We start from the raw sequence: 19,511 nt of genomic DNA, 5'->3' as shown, positions 1-19,511 counted from the left end.
TCTGGAAACGGGACCCCCAGGGCACACTGCCCGGGGCCGTGGCAGAGGGAGCAGAGTGGTGTTGGTACCAGGCTCAGCCCAGGCTGCAGGCACAGCTGGCGCACTTATTAGCCATGTGCACTATAACCTTTCCGTGCCTCAGTTTCCCCACTGTGCAAGTAGGTGTCACGTTGGCACCTGTCACATGCTGCTGCGAGGCTTTGGGGGGCATGGGCTGGGCCCTTCCCTTGGCACTGGGGGGGGTCTGTGAGAACTGCTTTCAGAGTACACTCGGGGCCGGGGGGCGCCAGCCTGTCCCCAGGGCCTGGTCACTGGCCTGCCTGAGGCTTGTGGAGAGACCCTAGGGCCCTGGCAGCCTGTTTGGGGTGCTCAGCCCTGGCTTTGGCTGAGTGGCTCAGGGCTGTGGGCATGGCGTTACCCACCCCCAGGTAGAATTTGCTCAGATGGGACGAGGACAGCTTCGTATACGGCGTTTACTCCTAGGGGTGACCCAGAGTGGGGACTTGGTCCTGGCCATGTCCTGCTCTAGCCACAGAGCCAGTACAAAACTTCAGACCTAACCTTGGGGAGGCCACACAATGGGCCAGTGGAAACCAGTTCTGTCCTCCCGCTGTTGCCTGGGGCTACAGACAAAATGAAGGCGAAAAATGCGTGTGCGGGGGGCCGGTGCTGACGAGAGGCCCAGGGGTGGCCGGGTCGTTGCTTGGAGACTCAGCAGGGCGTGGACTCGGCTGAGGGCCCAGGGCCTCCTGCAGTGGCACCAGGTGTCCCCACGAGCGGCCAGCACTCAGACTCACCTTCAGGGGCACCTGTGGGCAGCAGTCATAGGTGAGCACCGGGCCTGGGCCAGCCCTTCCTGGTACCTCCCAGTCCCACGTGCAGATGGGTAGGGCCCAGGGCACACAGGCGGCCATGTGCCCAAAGACACGCTCAGACACAAGCACGGCAACAGTGCCACAGATGCACTCTCACGCATACCCGCAGGAGCAGGCACACAGGCTCCCAGCACATTCACCCCCCAGTCACAATACCTTGACCTTGGCTGAACCCCTACCTGACCTGCCAGGGCCTCGGTGCCAATGAGCATGCCTGCAGGAGCAGGGCCCGGCAAGCTGCCCTAGCTGTGCTCGCCACCTCGGGCCCTGCTCCCTGGGGGACCAGCAGTCCTGAGAACTGCCAGCTGGTCCTGGAAAGCCCTGGGCGGGGGGCGGGGGAGGGCAGCCACAGCCCCCTGCCACATGTAGGACTACGAGGGGGTGGGGCTCCTGGGCTTCCAGGAAAGTGAGGCCCCTTCATGCCTGCCTGCTGCAGCACGAGCATGGACAGCCCAGAACAGAAATTTCTGACCCTTGCTGGGCCTGCAGGGCAAGGGGACGGGAGCTGCAGGAGAGAAGTTAACGTAGGGCTGTGCCAGTAGGGCCGCCAACCCGAGGAAGACAAGAGTGAGGGGGAGGGCAGAGCTTGACGAGGAAGTTGGCAGCCTTTCCTGCAGCCCTTCCCAGTGGAGGGTCCCCGGTGCCCCAGAGTGAGGGCCAGTGGTAGGAATGTGTGTCTTGCTACCTGAATGTGCACAGGCTTCGGGTATTCCCTCATCCACCTTCCCTGGGCCTTGGGGAAGCCCCCGAGGTAAGCAGCCAGGAGTGGGGCTGGGACCAGGCTCAGCAGGCCTTGGGCTGCACCTGAGGGTTGGGCGTGGCCTTGGATGGAGGTCTGCTGACACTCCTCCACTCCTCAAGGACACCTGGCCCTGTGCCCAAAGCCCCTGGGGACACACTGTGGCTTCTCACCAGGCAGAAGGACCACAGCTTGTCAGCCAGGGTAACTTGGCTCCTGGAAGGACAGGTGGGGGAGGGCAGCAATCAGGGGCTCAGGGGCTGGGGCCAGCGCTGGGCCACACCCTCCCTACTGGCTCTCTCGCCCTCAGGGAGCTGGACTCTCCTCTCTCACCTGGCAGCAGGGGAGGCCTGTTGGGGGGGGGGGGAGTGTGCCGGCCCAGTCCCCGCCCCTCCCCCTCACCTGCAGCTGTAGCTCCAGTGCCCGCACATGCTGTAAGGACTCCATGGTGCGTCTGACAAGAGCTAGGACAAAGGAAAGAGGGAGGGACAGCTCCAGCCCTGGCAGAGTTGGGGCCATGAGAAGGCCAGTCCCTCCTGCCCAGTGCTCCGTGGCTGGTTCTGGCCCCACTGGCCACCTTCCACAGCACCAGCACCAAGGCCCTTCAACTGCCCAGCAGCGTCCCGTCCCGAGAGAGGAGGGCCTCTCACAAGTATCTCAGCTGCTGGCCACCCCACTGCTCAGGGCGTGCAGCGAGTGCATGCAGGCATTGGGAGGGGGCAGGCACAGGGTGGGGGGGAGAGTGGCAGCCCCCCCACCCAATTTCCCGTGAAGGTCCAGGCTGGCCCACCCTGGGTCCTTGGTCACTGTGAGGCAGTTGTGCCCAGGCCCTGGGAAAGCAACAGCCCAGGTTGGGGAGGGGTCAGCTGGTTCAGGGTTCCTCAGAGTTAGCTTGCTCCTTTAATGAACGAGTATTCCTTCCATCGTACTGTTACCTGACATTTCACTACAAAGATTTGGACAGAAATACCCAAGGAACAGACGCCGTTCTGCCTCTTGCTCTGTCCTCCTCGCCCATGGGGTTAACTGGCAGTCTCCCTGGGGAACTGGTCGCGAGGGCACCGCAGTGGGCCAGCAGCTACCCGAGGGCTGTGGCCGAGCTCTGGGACTTCGTTTCCTTCCTCTGCCCTGGGGTGCCGGGCAGAGGGCACGGTGGTGCAGGGGCGGGGGATGGACGGCATGGGCCCAGCCCCTATGGCCTTGGTGTGCACCTGCGGGGCCCTGCAGAGGGGCCTGGATTCCCTGGGGAGCTGCAGGATGTCCAGGTGCTTCTTATGGTGCCCCTTGCCCTGCCGGGCTTATACTGGGTGTGCAGACAACGCCAGGTCCTATGTGTCCCTTCCACAGTGCCGGTGGGACAATGTGACTGAATGACCCCTAGCAACCGCTGTGCAGAGGGGCAGTGGCTGTCAGCTGGGCTGGCCCTCAGCCCAGGGCTCTTCATGGGGGTCACCCCACCTCTCCAGCCTCCGTCCATGGCTGTGAGGGCAGGGGCCCTGGTGCTGGGAGCTCGGCGCCGTCAGCCTGGTGTTTGTTCCGGAGGCGCTGCAGGCGCGTTGTGGACACTCACCTCTTTAGAGGCGGCCACAGGCCCGCTCAGCCCCTGGTGAACTGTCCGGCTGTCCCAGCACAGCACCAGGGACCTGCACCCCACAGGGAGCCACTAGGAGTCTCTCCTCACTGCCTCTGGTGTCCCAGACTTGCCCCCAGAACGAGGGGAACTAGGCTGTTCATACAAGGGCTACCTACCGGTTTGAACCTTTTCTTTTTTAACCGACAGCTGAGCACACGTCATACCCATCAAATGGTATGCACGCTACCGTACGCTTTTCAGGTACCACAGTCTCCCTGTGGGACGGCAGGGGCCCGTGAATGCCACCGGCAGATGCTCAGATGCTTAGCTGCCCGTTTGGTCAAAGAAACCAGTTTCCTCTGGGCTCACCTGCGAACTCGGGGACCTGAGAATCTTCCACTTCAAACAGCAGCTCGTCATGAATTTGGGCGACCAACCTGGAAGACATGTGGCCAGGGAAGGCAGTCAGGGTGGGGTGGGGGCTCAGCTGGGGGCATGCAGGGTGCCTTGGAAGGGGCTGGTGCAGACTCCAGACTCGGGCACAGGGAGATGGGGAGCACGGGGCTCAGGTGGACATTGGAGGGCCCAGCCCGGGACCTGCTGCCTGGGGTCACCCTACTGTCAATAGGACAGTCCAGGGAGGAGGCAGCAAATGTTAGAAGTGACTGAGCGGAGGCAGAGCGTCTGGAGTGAGGGGCGCGCCCAGGAACCTGGCGAGGGAGCGGTGGGCTGAAAGTCCAAGCAGAAAAGCCCCCTGGACTGCTACGGGGGGGGGGGGGGCATCGGGGCCTTGACCACTGGGTGTGGGGCTTGCTGTGAGGGGTGCAGATGAATCTGGAATGCGGGTGACCCTGGGGAAGCTGGGAGCACCCCCCTTTTGAATACTATCTTAGGAAAAGGCTGAGCGGCCATTCTAGTCCCCTCCACCAGGCGAGTCTCTGCACTGGGGCCGCCTTTGTGGCCCCCGACAGCCCCAGCAGAGAGGAAGGGAGATGGGGGAGATGTAAGGGAGGGACTGGCAGTGGAGGAGCAGCTGCTGAAACCCTGCGCCAGGTGGACTGTGCTGGCCTCCCAGGAGAAGACGCGCGGGACCTTGGGGCAGAGCTGTGCAGGGGTCAGCCCCGGTCCATCCGTTCTTCCTCTTCTTTGTGGCTGGGAGGGGTGTGTTCCCAGCTACACCATTTCCCAGGCTCTGTCTCAGAGGGCTGGCCCTGAGGTGAGCACCCTCCAGCTCCCAGGAAGGCTCTGTGGGGAGCTGACTTGCCTTGGAGTCACGGTGTTGTGATGGCTGGAGCAGCCTCTCCCATCATGGCAGCAAGAGGCAAAGGGCCCGGGAGCAGGAGGGACGTTGGTCCTGCTGACCTGAACCTCTGAACCCAAGTCCCAGTGCGGTTCTCTGGGAGGACAGCCCGCTTCCTGGAGTGTGAGCTGCGGCAGCTGGGCCTGTGTCACTAGAGGCAGAAGAACACCCCCATGGGCATGGTTTTATGGGCAGCCTCTGGCCACGGGCTGTTGGCACTGCCCTCCAGGAGTCACACCAGGCTGGCAGCATTGGCACTGCCTTCTTAAACTAACTTCGAGGCCTCTGGTGGGTCCTTGGCTCCCACGGGACTTGGTCTTCACACGGGCAGAAGCCTTAGAACAGGTACTCGTCACTTTCCAGATCTAGCAGCAACGATTTTCACAGTTCTTGAAACGACACTGTGAAATTCTGAGCGCCTGGTGTGGCAGGAGCCTCAGAATAGGTCTGAATCATTAGTCACTTCCACATCACGCTCACAGCTGACTGCGATGTCACCGTGTTCTAACTGTGAATCGGGATACAGGGAAGAAGTAGGCACAGATCCGAAGCAGGAGTCAGATCCCTGTTTCTGGGGCGGTGACTTCCCACATGTCCTGCCCTGGGACCTGGGACGGGATCTTCTGGAACAGCCGCGCCTCAGCCCCTACGTGTGGCCTGCTGGGCAGCTCCGCGGGGCCCTGCAGTCCCTCCGGCTGCGTGCTGTCCACCCTCAGGAGAGGCCAGAGCTGCTGCCTCTCTGCCCACCGCCCTTTTGTCCAGGAAAGTCCGGGTCCTGCCACCCTCGCAGTGCTTCTAGGCTGCCCCCCCACGGCTTGGCTGGTCCTGCTGCCTCCCCAGGGCTCCGGGAATGTCCTCTGCCCCTTTCTGAGGCCAAGAGAACAAATACCCGCGCTGGACAAGCCCTGGCCCCGGGTGCCCTGGGTGCTGCTCCACTGGGAGGTAACCCAAGGCCACCCAGGCAGCGAGCAGCTGACTATCTTCCCCTGCTGCCCCCGTGCTCAAGGGCAAAGGAGCAAGTAAGTGTCTTCCTGAGGCTGCCAGGGTGGGGGGCAGGTGGGACCCCTGGGCCCTCCCAAGGCGCAGGGCAGGGGAAGGCTGCAGCTCAAGGCGGGAAGCGTGGCTGGTCCAGCTCTGCGTGGATGCACGCTGAACCTGCTTCCCCTCTCTTCACGCAGGTGTTGGAGCCGACAGTCTCCCACGAATCTGTCCAGCTCCACCACGTTCTGACGTCTAGAAAGGCTTTTGCACTGAGGTCCACGTCGGCAGACCCGCCAATAATGACAACTGAGCCCAAGACCAGTGAGCTCTCCAGGCAACGGCTCCCCTGGTCCTGAGGCTCCAGCCCGTGGGGCGCGTGGGGCGACTGGACGTGGCTCTGGGGGTGCGCCCCTTGCATGACCATGGGCTTCCCAGATCCGCGTTTCACTCATGCTGCTTCAGGCAGGCTGAGCTCACACATAGCCCGTGTCGGTCCCTCTAGAACGACCCACAGCCTTTCTACTGCTCCGGGAAGGGCCAGTGGGGTTTAGGAAACACAGAGGATGAAATGCTGCCATGCTCCACACCCCAAAAACGGAATGCATTTTGTTCTGAAAGCATTTCCTAAAGAAAATAAACAGCTGATGATAGAAAGATGACCAGCTGGGCTGTTAAGATCCCGGTGAGAACTGTTTATATTCCCCTCAGGACCCCAAATCCTCATATACCAACCGATTTCCTTTATCAACCCACAAATCATGAAAATGGACCAGACTTTTCTAGACATACAACGTCACAGGTGCTGAACAACCTGTCAAGGTGGTGAGCTGGAAGGGCTGCTTGAACTTGTCCCCAGCTACGCCACAGAAACAATGGAAGCGATTCAGGAACAAGTCAGGAGCCTAGCACAGCCTGGGTGCACAGGGCAGCCTGCTGGGCAGGAGAGACTCAGTGAGAGGGAAGCCCTTGACTTTCTGCTCTTGCCTCCCACAGTCCCTGCAGAAATCAGAGACTAGCACACGTACCAGCAGGGTGACTGGGGAGCTGCCAGCCTGCTGGGGCCTCAGGCATCACACCCCCCTCGTGCCCTCAGTCCTGTGATGACAGCACAGGTATGGCCACCGGCCCAGGTTGCTTCCCCCCAGGGTGGAAGATGAACCATGGACCAGAGAATGCAAAGGGGGTGGCCCACAGTGGTTCAGTGGGGCTTGGGGACACTGTCCTCCCCTCTCCTGGACAAGGATGCCACGCCATCATCCTGGGAGTGCTGTGCCCAGGACACGCTTCTTTCTGTACAGAGACATTGCCAAAGGAACAGGCTCAAAAGTCAAAACGAACAGCAGGAAATATTTGAAGAAATATAGAAGATGGCTTTTTAAAGAGAGATGAAAGGTTTCAGATAAGGAAAACATCATGCCTTCAGAATGTAAAATGGTATCAGAAGCCATGGGAAAGCTGTAAGCTCAGATGGAACAGGGTGGCCCCAGTGGCAGGAGGAGTCCAGCTGGGCTTTGTGCTAGTGACATGCTGTCCCAGAGGGATTTGGGGGAGTGGGCAGGACGCCCCTTGGCATGGAGCCGCTGGGCCCCCTTCACATCCCATCATCCAGGGAAGCTACTGTCTACCCCCCAGGAGCTGCCTGCCTAGCTGTGGGCATGCTGACCCACCCGGGAGGCGGGCCCCCTCGGGCAGTGTACGTGGGGACCAAGGAGGGCGGCAGGCAGATCTTCTGGGGTCTGACACGCTCACGTCTCTGGGGACTTAGGTGAGCACCACGGCCAGGACTCGGAGCCGGGGTGGGCTACCACAGGCTGGGGCACGGGTCCTTGTCGTCCAGCTGCCTGGACACTCGGGGAGACAGACCGGATGGAGCTGTGGCTGGGGGCAGTTGTGGTGGAGCCCCCAGCTTCAAGGTGTGTCTGAACGCTGGCTCTGGGGACAGGGACAGCAGCAGCAGGAGCTGGGTGACGGGCACACTGACTGGGGTGGGTGGCAGTGAAAGGGTAGGTGTAGGGGCAGTTGGGAGCCCCATGTCCTGTCTGAGGGGCTATGGGGTCCACCCACCTCCAGGGTGAGCAGCTGCTGTGCCTGAAGGGGTCAGACATGCACAAGAGGAGGGGCGTGGGGAGACACATTTCTGCATGGAGTGAACCCCGACACCGCCCGGCACCCTCAAGTGAACAGTGTTGTCACCACACACTGCCATCAGCAGGCCCGTGGGTGCCTGGCCCAGCCCAGCCCAGGGCGGGAGGAAAGGCCCTCCCAGGAGTGCTGGGAGCTCAGGCTCAGGGGGTCCCTTTCCTGTGGGGTGGTGATCTTGTCGGAATCGTGACGCAGACCCATGGCTGAAGCTAGCCACAGAGCAGCGGGCTTCCCACCCAAGCCTGGGGAGAGGCCGGCGCACGCTGGGTGGGCTCGGGGAGGCTGGCACTCAGTCACTGACCTGGCCGTCAGGGTGGCGGAAGTGGCCACTGCAGCAAAGATGTGGACCATGGCCATCTTACAGAGGTCGGCGGCCGAGCCTGTGGGGCACAGAAGGTTCTGCTACACGCACATGTGAGGCCCGGGCCCCTGCAGGGCTGCCGGCACGGTCTCACCAGGCCGGCTGTCTTAGTTTTCTACGCTGTGCAACATATGACCCATGCCCAGCAGCTTGGACAACCCAGACCGGCCATCTCATGGCTCCTGCGTATCAGCAGCCCAACACGAATGCTGGGTCCTTTGCAGAGTCTCAGGCTGAGGTCAGCACGCGACACGACGCAGCGTGTCCTCACGTGGAAGCTCGACCAGGGAAGACCCACTACCAAGTGATCTCAGCTTGCTGGGAAAATGACTGGGGTTCCCATTTTCCTGCTGGCCTTCAGCTGTGGGCCGTGTGCTCCTGGAGGCAGCCCTGGGTTGCAGTCAGGGCCGTGGGCCTGCGCCCCAGCACACAGTTTGTTCCTTCATGGCCAGCAGGAGGGCATCTCCCACTCAGACCCTTAATCCTTCTCTTAAGGGCCCACCTGATTAGGCCAGGCCCACCGAGGATGTCCCCCTTTTGATTAGCTCAAAGTCAACTGATTAGGGACCTACCTTAGATCTGCAAACCCGATCTTCCATGTAACATGGCCTAATCATGGGGTGACAGCTCAGCATATTCACAGGTATTGCCCACATTTGGGGTGTGTACTTAGGGTACCGAATCCAGAATTCTGTCCCTTGCACCAGCTAACAGAGTGGCTGGACGTGGACGTGGCCCACCTAGCTCCCACCACTCTCCAGCGGTGTGGTCTTTCAATCTCATTGAGCCTCAGCTTCCCAGTGTACAGAATGGGGCTGTCGTACAGCCTCCCAGGCTGGGTGGGGATAAATCACATGGACAGCCGCACACTTGTTCATCCAATACTGTCAGGCGCCTCGCAAGGCGCTGGCCAGAGCACGGCACAGGCCTGTCCCAGAGCCAGTGCATAGTGGGTGTCTTAGTGACCAGTCTGGTCATGGGAAACAGACTCAAGTTTGGGCTGCCATTCGTGGCCCCAAGGCAATGCCCGCACAATACTGACTTGTTTCTCCTGGCGAGCGGAATGTGGCAGGAATGCCGGGAGTGGAAGTCTGGTCTCTGGGGCTGACTTGCTGGCTGTGGGGGCTCAGGGCGATGGGAACCCTGTGCTGGGGGTGGGATGTCAGGATGTTGCCACATTAGGACAAGTGCACATCGCTGGAGAAAAGGAGGCGGGAGCTGGGCTGAACAGAGAACAGAGCGTGGCTGAAGGGGAGACCCAGGGAGGTGGGGGCACCATGTCTGGTCTTGTTGGTGACGTGTCCTCGCCCAGGGAGGCAGAACTGTGCTGCCGGCACTGGCCCCCTTCCTCCAAGCCTCTCCTGCTCCATGTCTGCTGGGGTCCTGGCCACCTTCTTGCTGCAGAGCAGCCCCAGGGACAGGCTGGGGCAGCAGCATGCTGGGTCTGGAATCCTACCGCCAGGCTTCCTCTCTGGGCCCTGGGGCCTCGCTGCTCCACTTGTGAACTATGGAAGCACAGGTGGGGACGACACCTGACTCCCAGCTGCCCCAAGGCCTTATCAGGACACAGCACGCAGTGTGTGGAGCCCAGGATTATAGCTTTCTCTCACTCACCTCATCTCCATGCAGAGACCGGAGCTATTTGTGTGCTGTGGCTGAAGAGGATTAAGGAGTTTTCGTAACTAGAGGCAAAACGTTGTGGTGTCACCTGTAGCCCATCTCCTGCTGGGGGTGCTGGGGGCTGAGAATGTGGGCTGTGGTTTGAGGGCTATGGGTGCCGGAGGCTGGGGTGCCAGGGGCTGGGGGTGCCGGGGGGTCAGGGTGTTGGGGGCTGGGGGTGCTGGGGGCTCGGGGTGCCGGGGGGTTGGGGTGCCGGGGGCTGAGGGTGCTAGGGGCTGGGGGTGCCGGGGGCTCAGGGCGCTGGGGGGTCAGGGTGCCGGGGGCTGAGGGTGCTGGGGGCTTGGGCTGCCGGGGGCTCAGGGTGCTGGGGGCTGAGGGTGCTGGGGGCTTGGGCTGCCGGGGGCTCGGGGTGCTGGGGGCTCGGGGTGCTGGGGGCTGAGCGTGCCAGGGGCTCGGGGTGCTGGGGGCTCGGGGTGCTGGGGGCTCAGGGTGCTGAGGGCTCAGGGTGCTGGGGGTGCCAGAGGCTGCGTGTACAGGGACCCCCTGGGTTGGATGCCTTACTTGAACTCATACCTGCCAGTTGTGATGGGACCACAGAGACCCCACAGAGGCCAAGAGTCAAGGGACAAGCTGCAGGCCACATAAACTCCCAGGACCTCAGCCCCCCTTTGCAGATACAGGACAGCACTGCTCAAGCCCTGTCTCTGGGGAAACGTCGTAATTATAAAGACCACATACTGAGCACCTGCCACCTTCAGGCGCTACAGCAGTAACTGCCAGGGAGGATGGGACCAGGAAATACCGTCAGGATAATCGTAGGCGTCACCTGGGCTGCAGCCACTGAAAATCCGAGAAGCAAAGGACCCAGCAACTGAGAAGCTTGTACCTTGCACCACGAAGTTTACCGCCTGCCGCTCTGCCTGTGCCCGGAGCTGTGGGTCCCACGCACGGATCCCTGGCAGCGGTCTCCTTCTGCCCATGATGGACACCACGTAGCCTGGGTCACAGGAAGGAACAGCAGGTGAGAGGCACATGTACGCAGACAGTGTGGTGCTCTGGTGGGCACAGCTTCCCTCAGATTTGGGCGCGGGACCAGTGGCCCCCTCCCACTGCAGGCCTGAGCGCTGCTGGTCTGTCGCAGGCCAGTGGGCTCTGTGCTGGGGGACTTCGCTTGGTCAGTAGCACATTTTGCACTCCTTTCCTTCACTGAATTTCAGAAATGGTGAAGCCACTCCAATGTCCCTGGCTTTGGAGCTTGGTGGAGGGGCTGCAGCGGAAGACGCAGCGGTCTCGGTGACTGCAGTTAAAATCCTTCGCTTTTGCCAGTTCTGTGGAGGATGTGAGCCCATGAACACGTCACCTCACAGGGCGCCTCCCAGCAATGTCAGCGTTGGGAGAGGCCCCTCTGCCTGTTCCAGCCTGGGCACGTTGGCTGTGTTGGTGTGGGGCGCATGCGTCACCGCACCCTCCACGCCTGGCTCCTGAGCTGCTGACACGGCCTCCCTGGCATCGTACCCACAGGTATCCCTCCATCCCACCTCTAGTTACTGAGCCTCTAGTCCATCACCTCTAGGCTCCCCCGGGGGCTGGCTGTGACCTCAGGCTCCCCTCCCAATCTCTTTTCCCACTGTTTGTTGCTGGGAAACGAAGCCCAGGTTCTTTCCGTGCTTGTGGAGAGCCATGTGGGGTCTGGGTCCACCCCTCCTCCACCTGCCCACCCCGGGCACCACCTCTGGCTCTTCCTGGCCCTTCAGGTTGGCTTAGGCTCCGCCTCCCCTTTCTCCAGGGGCCTTAGCCACTGCTCAGGGCCTAGGAGCCTTCTTTGTTTCTTTCACACCCAGGTCCCATCTTTCCAACGCTGTCTGAACGCACCTGCTTGCTCATGGGTTATCTGCACCCCTGGACTACAGCTCCAGGACGGCCAGGAGCCTGGCATCAACACAGTGCTGGTACAAATGTTTGTGGAAGAATTTAATGATCATCTGAGGATTTCCTTACAGTGTCTGCCCAGACTACACTTCCTGGCTCAAAGACCTGCACACGTCACGTCTGGACACGGAACGCCCTATGCCCCTTCAAGGTTATGGATGGGGAAGGGGACCTCTGGCTCTGGGTCTTGGCCGGGCTTGGGTCCCAGCCCAGCACCACCTGCTGGCTGTGGAAAGGGGACAACCACACTGCCCAGTGAGTCCCAGCGAGCACCACCAGTCACTTTAGGGAAAGCCACTGAGGGGCCTGGCTGCAGAGAGTGCCTGTGTTTCTACTGTTTGTCTGTCTGCAGTGATCCTAGCTCCACACACTCTCACCAACACCAGGTTCTATCACTGCTTTAACATTTCAAAATGGATAGCATTTTATTTGTTTCAGGTGTGGGGCTCCTGGGCCCAGGGCTTGTGGGGCTTCAGTGAGGATGCAGTGGCCGCAGGCAGAGGCCGGGGCATGCAGGCCTCAGTGCCCAGGAAGCCTGAGGCTGGCCCTGCACTGAGGCTGAGTCTGGACACTCACTCAGGCCCAGGAGCCTGTGGAGGGGCTGCCCTGAACTCACAGGTTTGTGCATGGGCTCCAGAAACAGTCACAAGCAGCCCCTGGGACAGTCCAGGAGCACCTGGACGCAGAGGGGCACACTAGAGCCGTTCAGGAAGCTGGGCCCGGCGAGGCTGCTTCTCGGCTGATACCAGCTTCTCACTGACGTGCAGGCTGAATGCTCCGCCCCCTCTGGACCGGCCATCGAGCCTCTCCGCTGACTATTTCATGATTTCTGCTGTTACATGTATGTCCTTCCTTATTCTTTCTTTCCTAAATTTATTACACCAACTACAAACCATTTGTGTTCACAATGTTTTTCTTTTTAAAATACTCTTTTAAAAAGTTATTCCTTCACTTCTAAGTGAAACGTCAGCTTGGCCATGTCCCCCAGTTTTTCACATGACATACTTTTACTGTCATGTACTTCTAAAGTTATTTATTGGGATTTCTTTTATAATCCTAAATCTCTGAGGAATGCAATACATTTCCAGGTAGGTAGGTGGCTGGACGGCCACACACACAGAGACGTGAAACAACTTTTTTATTCCCCTGTGGTACAGAACACGTGCTACTTGATATTCTTTGACATTTGTGACCAAACTGTGGTAAAATTTTATAAACATACCATGTGCTTTTTGTAAGAACATGGGTTCTCCATTTTGAGGTGCAGGTTTTATTTCTATCTATCCATTTATCATTTTCTAACTCAAGCTTGTTCATTTTCTTGCCTCAAACACAGCCTGACTCTGGACCCTTGTCAGGTGGAGCCTTTTGGTCCCATTTACCAGCCAGGACGGACACTCACCCAGTCCCCACCCACCCGGGGTCTACAGCCAACCCCACGCCATCTGTCCAGCGACCCACTGGAGGGGCAGGGTCGAAGACCACCCAGCTGTTGCAGGTCAGGCGTGGGAGGTCAGACCTGCCAATTGCTATGGTTACCACTGGCTTACCTGTCTGGTGACACCAGGCAATGGTCGCTTGGGCAAAGTCCTTGATTTTCCTGTACTTTTGCAAAAAGCTCTCCAAAAAGCGGGCAGCTTCTGGAACGGTAAGTCCAAGGCAAGCAGCCAGCCGCTCCCTGCCTGTGTGAACAGGGACACCACGATCAGAGGCAGCCCTGACTCGCACCTGCGGGGACCAAGAACACGAGCCGCCAGGAGTGACCACCACGCACAAAGGGAGCTGGCAGAGGGCTCTTGGACGACTAGGTGGGGTGGGTACAGCTGGCACCACTAGTCTCTTCTGATTGGTCAGGATGGTGTTGGCTTTGGCTTCACAACTGAGTGTGAGGTGCTGGTCAGCCTGGGCTGGGCCTGGAAAACGTGTTTATTCAGCAATGCTGACTGAGCGCCTGCGTGAGGCCGTGCGTGAAGAAGGTGTCGGCCCTGCTCCCAGCCTGTCCAGACTTCAGGAAGCTGGATAGCAGCAGAGGAAGAGAGGAGGGAAGCTCCATGGCCAGCTTATGACAAGCAGTAGCCAGAGCTCCCATCCTCGGCATAAGTGAGACAAACACTTTTGGTGTGGGCCCATGTTTGGTTCCTAGAGGATGCAGGTGCTCTTGTGAAGCTTCCAGCAAGGTCTCTGGTCAGGACAGCACTCGGAGTCCAGGATGGCACCCTAAGTTCCAGCACAGCTAGCTGGGTGCAGGTGCTGGGAATGCACAGGCCTGGGCCTACGTCCAGTTCCATCACCATGGGAGGTTCTGCAGAACTGCCTTGGGGAACCCACCTGATGTGCAACAAGCCCCATTTCTTCACCTATGAAAGAGGAACACCAATACTTACCCCAAGGGTGGTTAGGGGGACCCCATGAGCTGAGGCAGGTAAGCTCCACGCTGCCTGGCTCCTACTTGGTACCCAATGTGGAGTCATTCTCTCCTGTTTTCCTCCGGAAAAGAATAAACAGAGAATGAGGAGCCCATGAGGACAGGTGTGGGAGCTTCTTTGGACAGCAGGATCATTGGCAAACCCTGGGCTCTGAGGGGCTACGTCATTGGAGGGAACCCCAGAGAGACAAGTGGCTGAAGCCCTGAATCCTGGGGGAGCACGACTGGAAACAGGAGTGAGCTTCTGCCTCATACCAGGTCAACTCGGGGTCACACTACAGGGTTCCCCAAGGGCCTTCAGACTACATGGTCCAGAAGTCACAGCCACGAAGTGGACATATGAGGACCAGAGAAGAGACCTCAAGAAGAATGGGACTGACTGCCCTCTTAAAGCTAGTCCTCTCTTCAGCTGGGCCATGCCTGGCCCTGGCCAGCTGATGTCCTCTGCAGTTCTGGACAGAAAGTGTTTACGTCGCTGAGAGTGAAGAGGCAGATGTTTGCTACCATTGCTTGGCCATGAAGAGTGGAAAAGGCTGGGGTGCCCTGTTCTTCACAAAGTTTCTCCCAGAAAGGAGAGCTTTTGGAGACCAGGCCTTCCTCTCTGCCTGACTTTTCACCTGGCTGGAAGTGAAAAACACTGCAATTTCCCTTTTAGGGCTTAAGACCACGTGATAGCTTCATGAATACATTACACTGAAATAGTCCATCTGTGACTCTATGACATTCCAATCACTGCCCCTCGGCTATGGCTCTCTGATGGAAGATTCCATTGGCTTTCAGAAAGGAACCAGATGGTGACTCGACAGTTCAGGCAGGTCTGGCTGGGTGGGACCTTGAATCTTCTCAACCAAATCCTCTTTCTTGTCTAATCTGTTGTTAAGCACAGTCGGTATTTCTGATATTGCAGTTTTCAGTTTTAGCATTTCCATTTGGTCCTTTTTATTTTCTGAGATTTCCTGTTTTTATTCATGATGAGCATATTTTCCTTTACATCCTTGAGCATAGTTAGAATAGTGGCTTTAAAATCCTTGTCTGCTAATTCCAACATCTGAGGCATTTCAGAATTTGTTTCCTTGATTGCCTTTCCTCTTAAGTATGGATCAAGTTATATTGCTTCTTCATATGTTTAGTAATTTTGGATTGGATCCCAGATATTATGGATGATACGCTGCAGACACTCTGGATTCTGTTTTTCTCAGGCGTACTGATTTTTTTTTTAAAAGGGGGAAGTCAATTTTGCTAAAATTAAACTTCAAACTTTGTCCCTCTGCACTGGGCAGCAGCTGAAATCTCAGATCAATTCTTTTAGCCTTAGCTGGGCTGTCTGAAGTCTGCCCTAGTCATGCACAGTTTGGGGTTGGCCAGAGATCTGGGCAGAGTTCATACTCAGAATTTGGTGTTCTTCTTTGGCTCCTTTCTTTCTGAGATTTCTCCCTTCACTTCCCAGATTCTCTGGTTGCTCCAAACTGTCCTCTGGTTCTTCAAGCTAGTAAGACTGTGGATTTCTATCGGAGTTTTAGCCACCCACAGCACTGACTGAGGCTTGCCTTCGGGTGAAGGCTACAAAATGGGAAATTCTCCCGATTCTCTCCTCTGTACCACTTCTTCTTCCTTCCAAGTGTCCACTTACCTCCAATTTCTCTGAGCTTTTGGTCACTTTTCAGTGCCTTCAGTAGTTGTTTATATATTTTTATAATTTACAGTTGACATCTGTGAGAAGGTGGTCTGATGCCAGCTACTTAGCCATCCCCAGAAGACATACTTCTTCTCAGTATGTATGACTGACATATTCACCTGACAGGCTCTGGCTTCACACATGAGCAGGACAGACACCGCAGACGCACAGCAATCAGCTGTCACGCTGGCCAGTGACAAGGGAACAGCAGAAATGGAGGCTTGGGGTGGGAACCCTGTTACTGTCAAGGCTAAAAGCAGCCAAATTACCCTTTTCACCAATATCACAGCTGATGACTCACTGCTTATTCCAAAAGTGGAGCTCTTTTCTGCTCCAGAAAGAAATATAGTGACTACTACAGAAAGTGCCAAACTGACAGAAGTGTAGACTGACTCGCGGGGCCCCAGGAGCAGTGGGGTGCTCACTCTGCCATCCTCATGAAGTCCGTAGGCACTCAGCACGCTCACCCTCCATCCCTCTATCCCAGTTGGATCTGAGGTGGTGGTCCCACTGCCCCACAACGCTGCCCAGTCAGTTGGGGGTGTGTGTGTGCTGGCATAGCACGGAGCTAGAGGACCCAGACGTGGCGGCAGATGCTAAAGATGACATAGGTGGTGCCAGGAGCTGCTCTGACCTACCTCCATTAACTGAGCCAGAGACCAGGCACAGAGAGGTAAAGGGCCTTGTAGAAGGTCACACAACTGGGTGGGGACAGAGTCAGGACTCCAGCTAGACTGCCTGGCCAGGGAAACAGAGCAACGTTCTGTTTGCAGAGACGAGTCTAATGGTATGTCTGCCACACATGACTCTGGAACAGGCAGCAAGGCACCCAAATCTAATCAAATTGGCAGAATGCTACCTTTCCCCACAGGCAGAGACTGGGGAAGGTTTGGGAGTGCAGCAGAGAGGAGGCTAGGAAGAGGTGATGGGCCAAGCTGGTCCTGAGGCACAGCGGCCCAGTGTCATCCTGCTGTTCTTGAAGCTAAGTTCTTAGTCTGTTTCCCAAAACTGTAGGGCTGAAAGTCTACCCAGTTCATTACTTTGTTCAGTGAGCATTACCCTGCACCTGTCCTGCTCCAGGCAGGGGCGGAGCTGGCAGAAGCTCCTGCTTCGGGCCGGGGAGAGTAGGTCCCGCTCATCATGAGCGGATGAGCAGAGTCTGGCAGCAACAGAGAAAGCGCTGTGTGAGGGTGGGCAGCTCTGGAGGGACGTCCACGGAGGTCTGAAACGGGGCGAGGGGCAGACACTCTTTAGGGGCCTCTACGATCCTGCCTCCTGGTCTTCATGGCCTCATGTGACCCCTGCCCTGGAGTGTGGGCAGACCTGCCACCCTCACCAATGGAACTGCAGAACTGCGAAGGTGCCAGAAGCAGGTGACTGTTGATTGCCTTATGTGAGAGCGCAGTACAGCTTGCAGGCATCTCTCCCTTCCTGACTGGCTTGGAGCCTCCACATTGTAGGCTCTGCCTACGCTGGGAGACCCATGTGGCAAGACTGAGGGCTGCCTCTCTGAGCCGATGACAGCCAGCAAGAAACTGAGGCCTGTTGTGTGCATACCCCAGCCCCAGCCAAGCTGTGCCTGGACTCCTGACCCACAGAAACTGAGATAACAAATGTGTCACACAGTGCTATTGAGAAGGGGACCATGAGCGAAGACGGACGTCGCAGGGCAAGGGTCCCAGGGAGGCCAGCACACGTGCAGCCCTACGGTGGGAGCTGGCCGGCCGCTTCGAGGAGGGCCCAGACCTATCATCAGCCAGTCGCTTGGAAGCCTGGCAGAGGCCCTTTGGAAGCACGGGTGACGCCTATGGGTAATCGAATGCGTCTGCCCAGATAGTCTTGCACCGGAAGCTTGTTCAGTTTTCCTGCCTTTTCTTTGTGAACAAAGGGTCCCCACAGCAGGGAGATGAATTCCCCAGTGTCTTTGCGGAAGCCCTGCTGCTCCAAGCACAACTGATCCAAGGGACAAAGAGGTCCACTTAAGTGGGGTTGGCCAGCCACAACCCTCCTGACCCTGCCTGTCCTTTGCCCTCTTGAGGGAACATTAGGTCCCACTGGCTCAGCACAACCAAGAGGGTGTAAGGAGTTAAAAAACCCCAGACAGCCATCATCAGAAGGTCAAAGGGTAGAGGGAGAGTAGAATGGAGCTGAGGCAAGTTCTGCCTTGAGCCCTAGGGCTGGGAAAGAGGGTGCAGGGGATGAGGATGGGGACGGTGGGAAGGAGGCTGTCCTCCCAGGGCACAGCTGTGTGAGGAGGGTGGGCCCTGCCACACCCCTCCCAGCTGGGTGACTTGGGTTGACACTCACTTCTGTACCTCTGTTCTCTCACCTGAAAGGTTGGCATGAGCACAGAGTGAGCTAATGGCTGTGAGTGGTCTGACTAGTGTCTGGTGCGTGGCAAATGTCACCAGAGCTTGTGTAAATGACATACAGGGACTCTCAAAATGAGCTGCATGGCCACAGGTGCACACAGCCCATGACCAGGGCTCAGCCTACCTGCTCCGTAGACCACTGAGTACACCACCTTCTTGGTCTGCTCTCTGTCTGTGTGTGTCACGCATTCTGGGGGGACGCCCTTCCTGTGAGGAGAGACAGCCCAACATCAGGCACACGGGCAGCCTGTCTGTGGAGGAGCAGCGGGAGCCCAGCCACGCAAACCGCTCCCCAGCTCTCCCTCCACAGGGTCTGACTGGTCCAGAGCCAGGCCATCCCCGGGAGGGACACAGTCCTGTCTGTAGCATCTCGGCAGGCCTCTCCCCCCACCCCCGACAGATGCCGCTGGGGAGGCCAGAGTGACCACAAACCAGAACCAGAAAGTGTGCTCACCAAGGAGTGCCAGCTCAGCTGAGGAACGCCCACTCCCAGTGCTGGGGTGCTACCGCAGGCGGGCTGGGCCCCATTCCTGGCAGGACTGAGTGAGCAGCCACTGCCTGGACTCCCACCGATGGACAGCGGGGGGCGAGGGGTGAGCCCCATCAACTCAACGTCTGACTGGGAAGAGGAACCTGTTCCAATCTTTGTGGGCTGCTCTGGACTGTGCCCTTCAGTTGGCAGTGCTGCCCGCTGGCCCTGAGCCCAGCCATCAGCCCCAAGTAAAAGCTTCGGGTCTTGGCAGGTCTCTTCTCAGCACGTGAGCGGCCCTGGCGTGCACGTGGCTTTCCAAACTCCCCAGTCGCCACGGGCCTTTGACTGCCCTCATTTCCCAAAGGACCTCTCCCTGGCCTCTTCCACGCTTTCGGGGCTCTATCATCTGCCTCGAAGTAAATTTTGCTCCCCAACTGTAAATGGCTGCAGGCTGGTCTCCTCACAGTGTTTCCCAGTAGCGCCTGCTGCTCTCCCGCCCCGAGTCAGTTAGGCGGAAGTGCCTGTCAGTCCTGAAGGCCCCCAGACATCTTTGCGGAAAAGTTCTCCACTCCCTCTGGAACCAGGGCCCCGGGCCCCCCGCGGGGCCATGGCTGCTGAGTCCCAGGGGGCAGGGCAAGTGAGAGCACCGTAAGCTCTCTTGCTGTTTCAGGTTGTCCTGTCCCTGATGCAGCATGTGCTTGGCTGCTGGCATCACTGTTTTCCAGAGTTCAGGCAACGTTGACTCAAACAGTTTTTGCTTGATTCTTTGATGTTCCTGTCGGGGGACAGACCCTCAGGGCTGCCTATTTCACCATTTTCACAGACACCCCTTAATTCATTAATTTTTGCTACCTGATTTCTTAGTACCAATGCATTTCTTTCTTTTTTGGTCCTTTTCCTGTTGTAATAAGCTGTTTTGCCCACTTGTTTATCTCGCCCTTAAACTTGGTATTGTTAACAACTGTATTTAGATGAGAAGCCAAAAGCACACACGCTCAGAACAAATATGCATCAACTCCCCTGACACCAGCCAGCCCAGCTCCCCAT

General features: G+C 58.1%; 1 protein-coding gene across 1 annotated transcript in view; it reads right to left on the bottom strand.

Annotated features, from left to right (window-relative positions):
• Positions 1–610: 610 nt before the first annotated feature.
• The window catches only part of POLN (DNA polymerase nu), a 129,589-nt gene continuing 110,688 nt past the window's right edge, over positions 611–19,511 (bottom strand). The window contains exons 18-24 of the mRNA XM_081062070.1: positions 18,117–18,199; positions 13,071–13,202; positions 10,478–10,588; positions 7,912–7,990; positions 3,557–3,624; positions 2,017–2,078; positions 611–809 (exon numbers count right to left, since the gene is read on the bottom strand). Of these exons, the coding sequence (XP_080918196.1) occupies positions 624–809; positions 2,017–2,078; positions 3,557–3,624; positions 7,912–7,990; positions 10,478–10,588; positions 13,071–13,202; positions 18,117–18,199 (721 nt within the window). The 3' untranslated portion in view covers positions 611–623. The remainder of the gene's footprint in view (positions 810–2,016; positions 2,079–3,556; positions 3,625–7,911; positions 7,991–10,477; positions 10,589–13,070; positions 13,203–18,116; positions 18,200–19,511) is intronic.

The sequence above is a fragment of the Rhinolophus hipposideros genome (genome assembly GCF_964194185.1).
Source record: "Rhinolophus hipposideros genome assembly, chromosome: 1".
Classification (NCBI taxonomy): Eukaryota; Metazoa; Chordata; class Mammalia; order Chiroptera; family Rhinolophidae; genus Rhinolophus; species Rhinolophus hipposideros.
The sequence above is the reverse complement of the archived record's forward strand: the minus strand, read 5'-3'. Positions and strand labels throughout refer to the sequence as shown.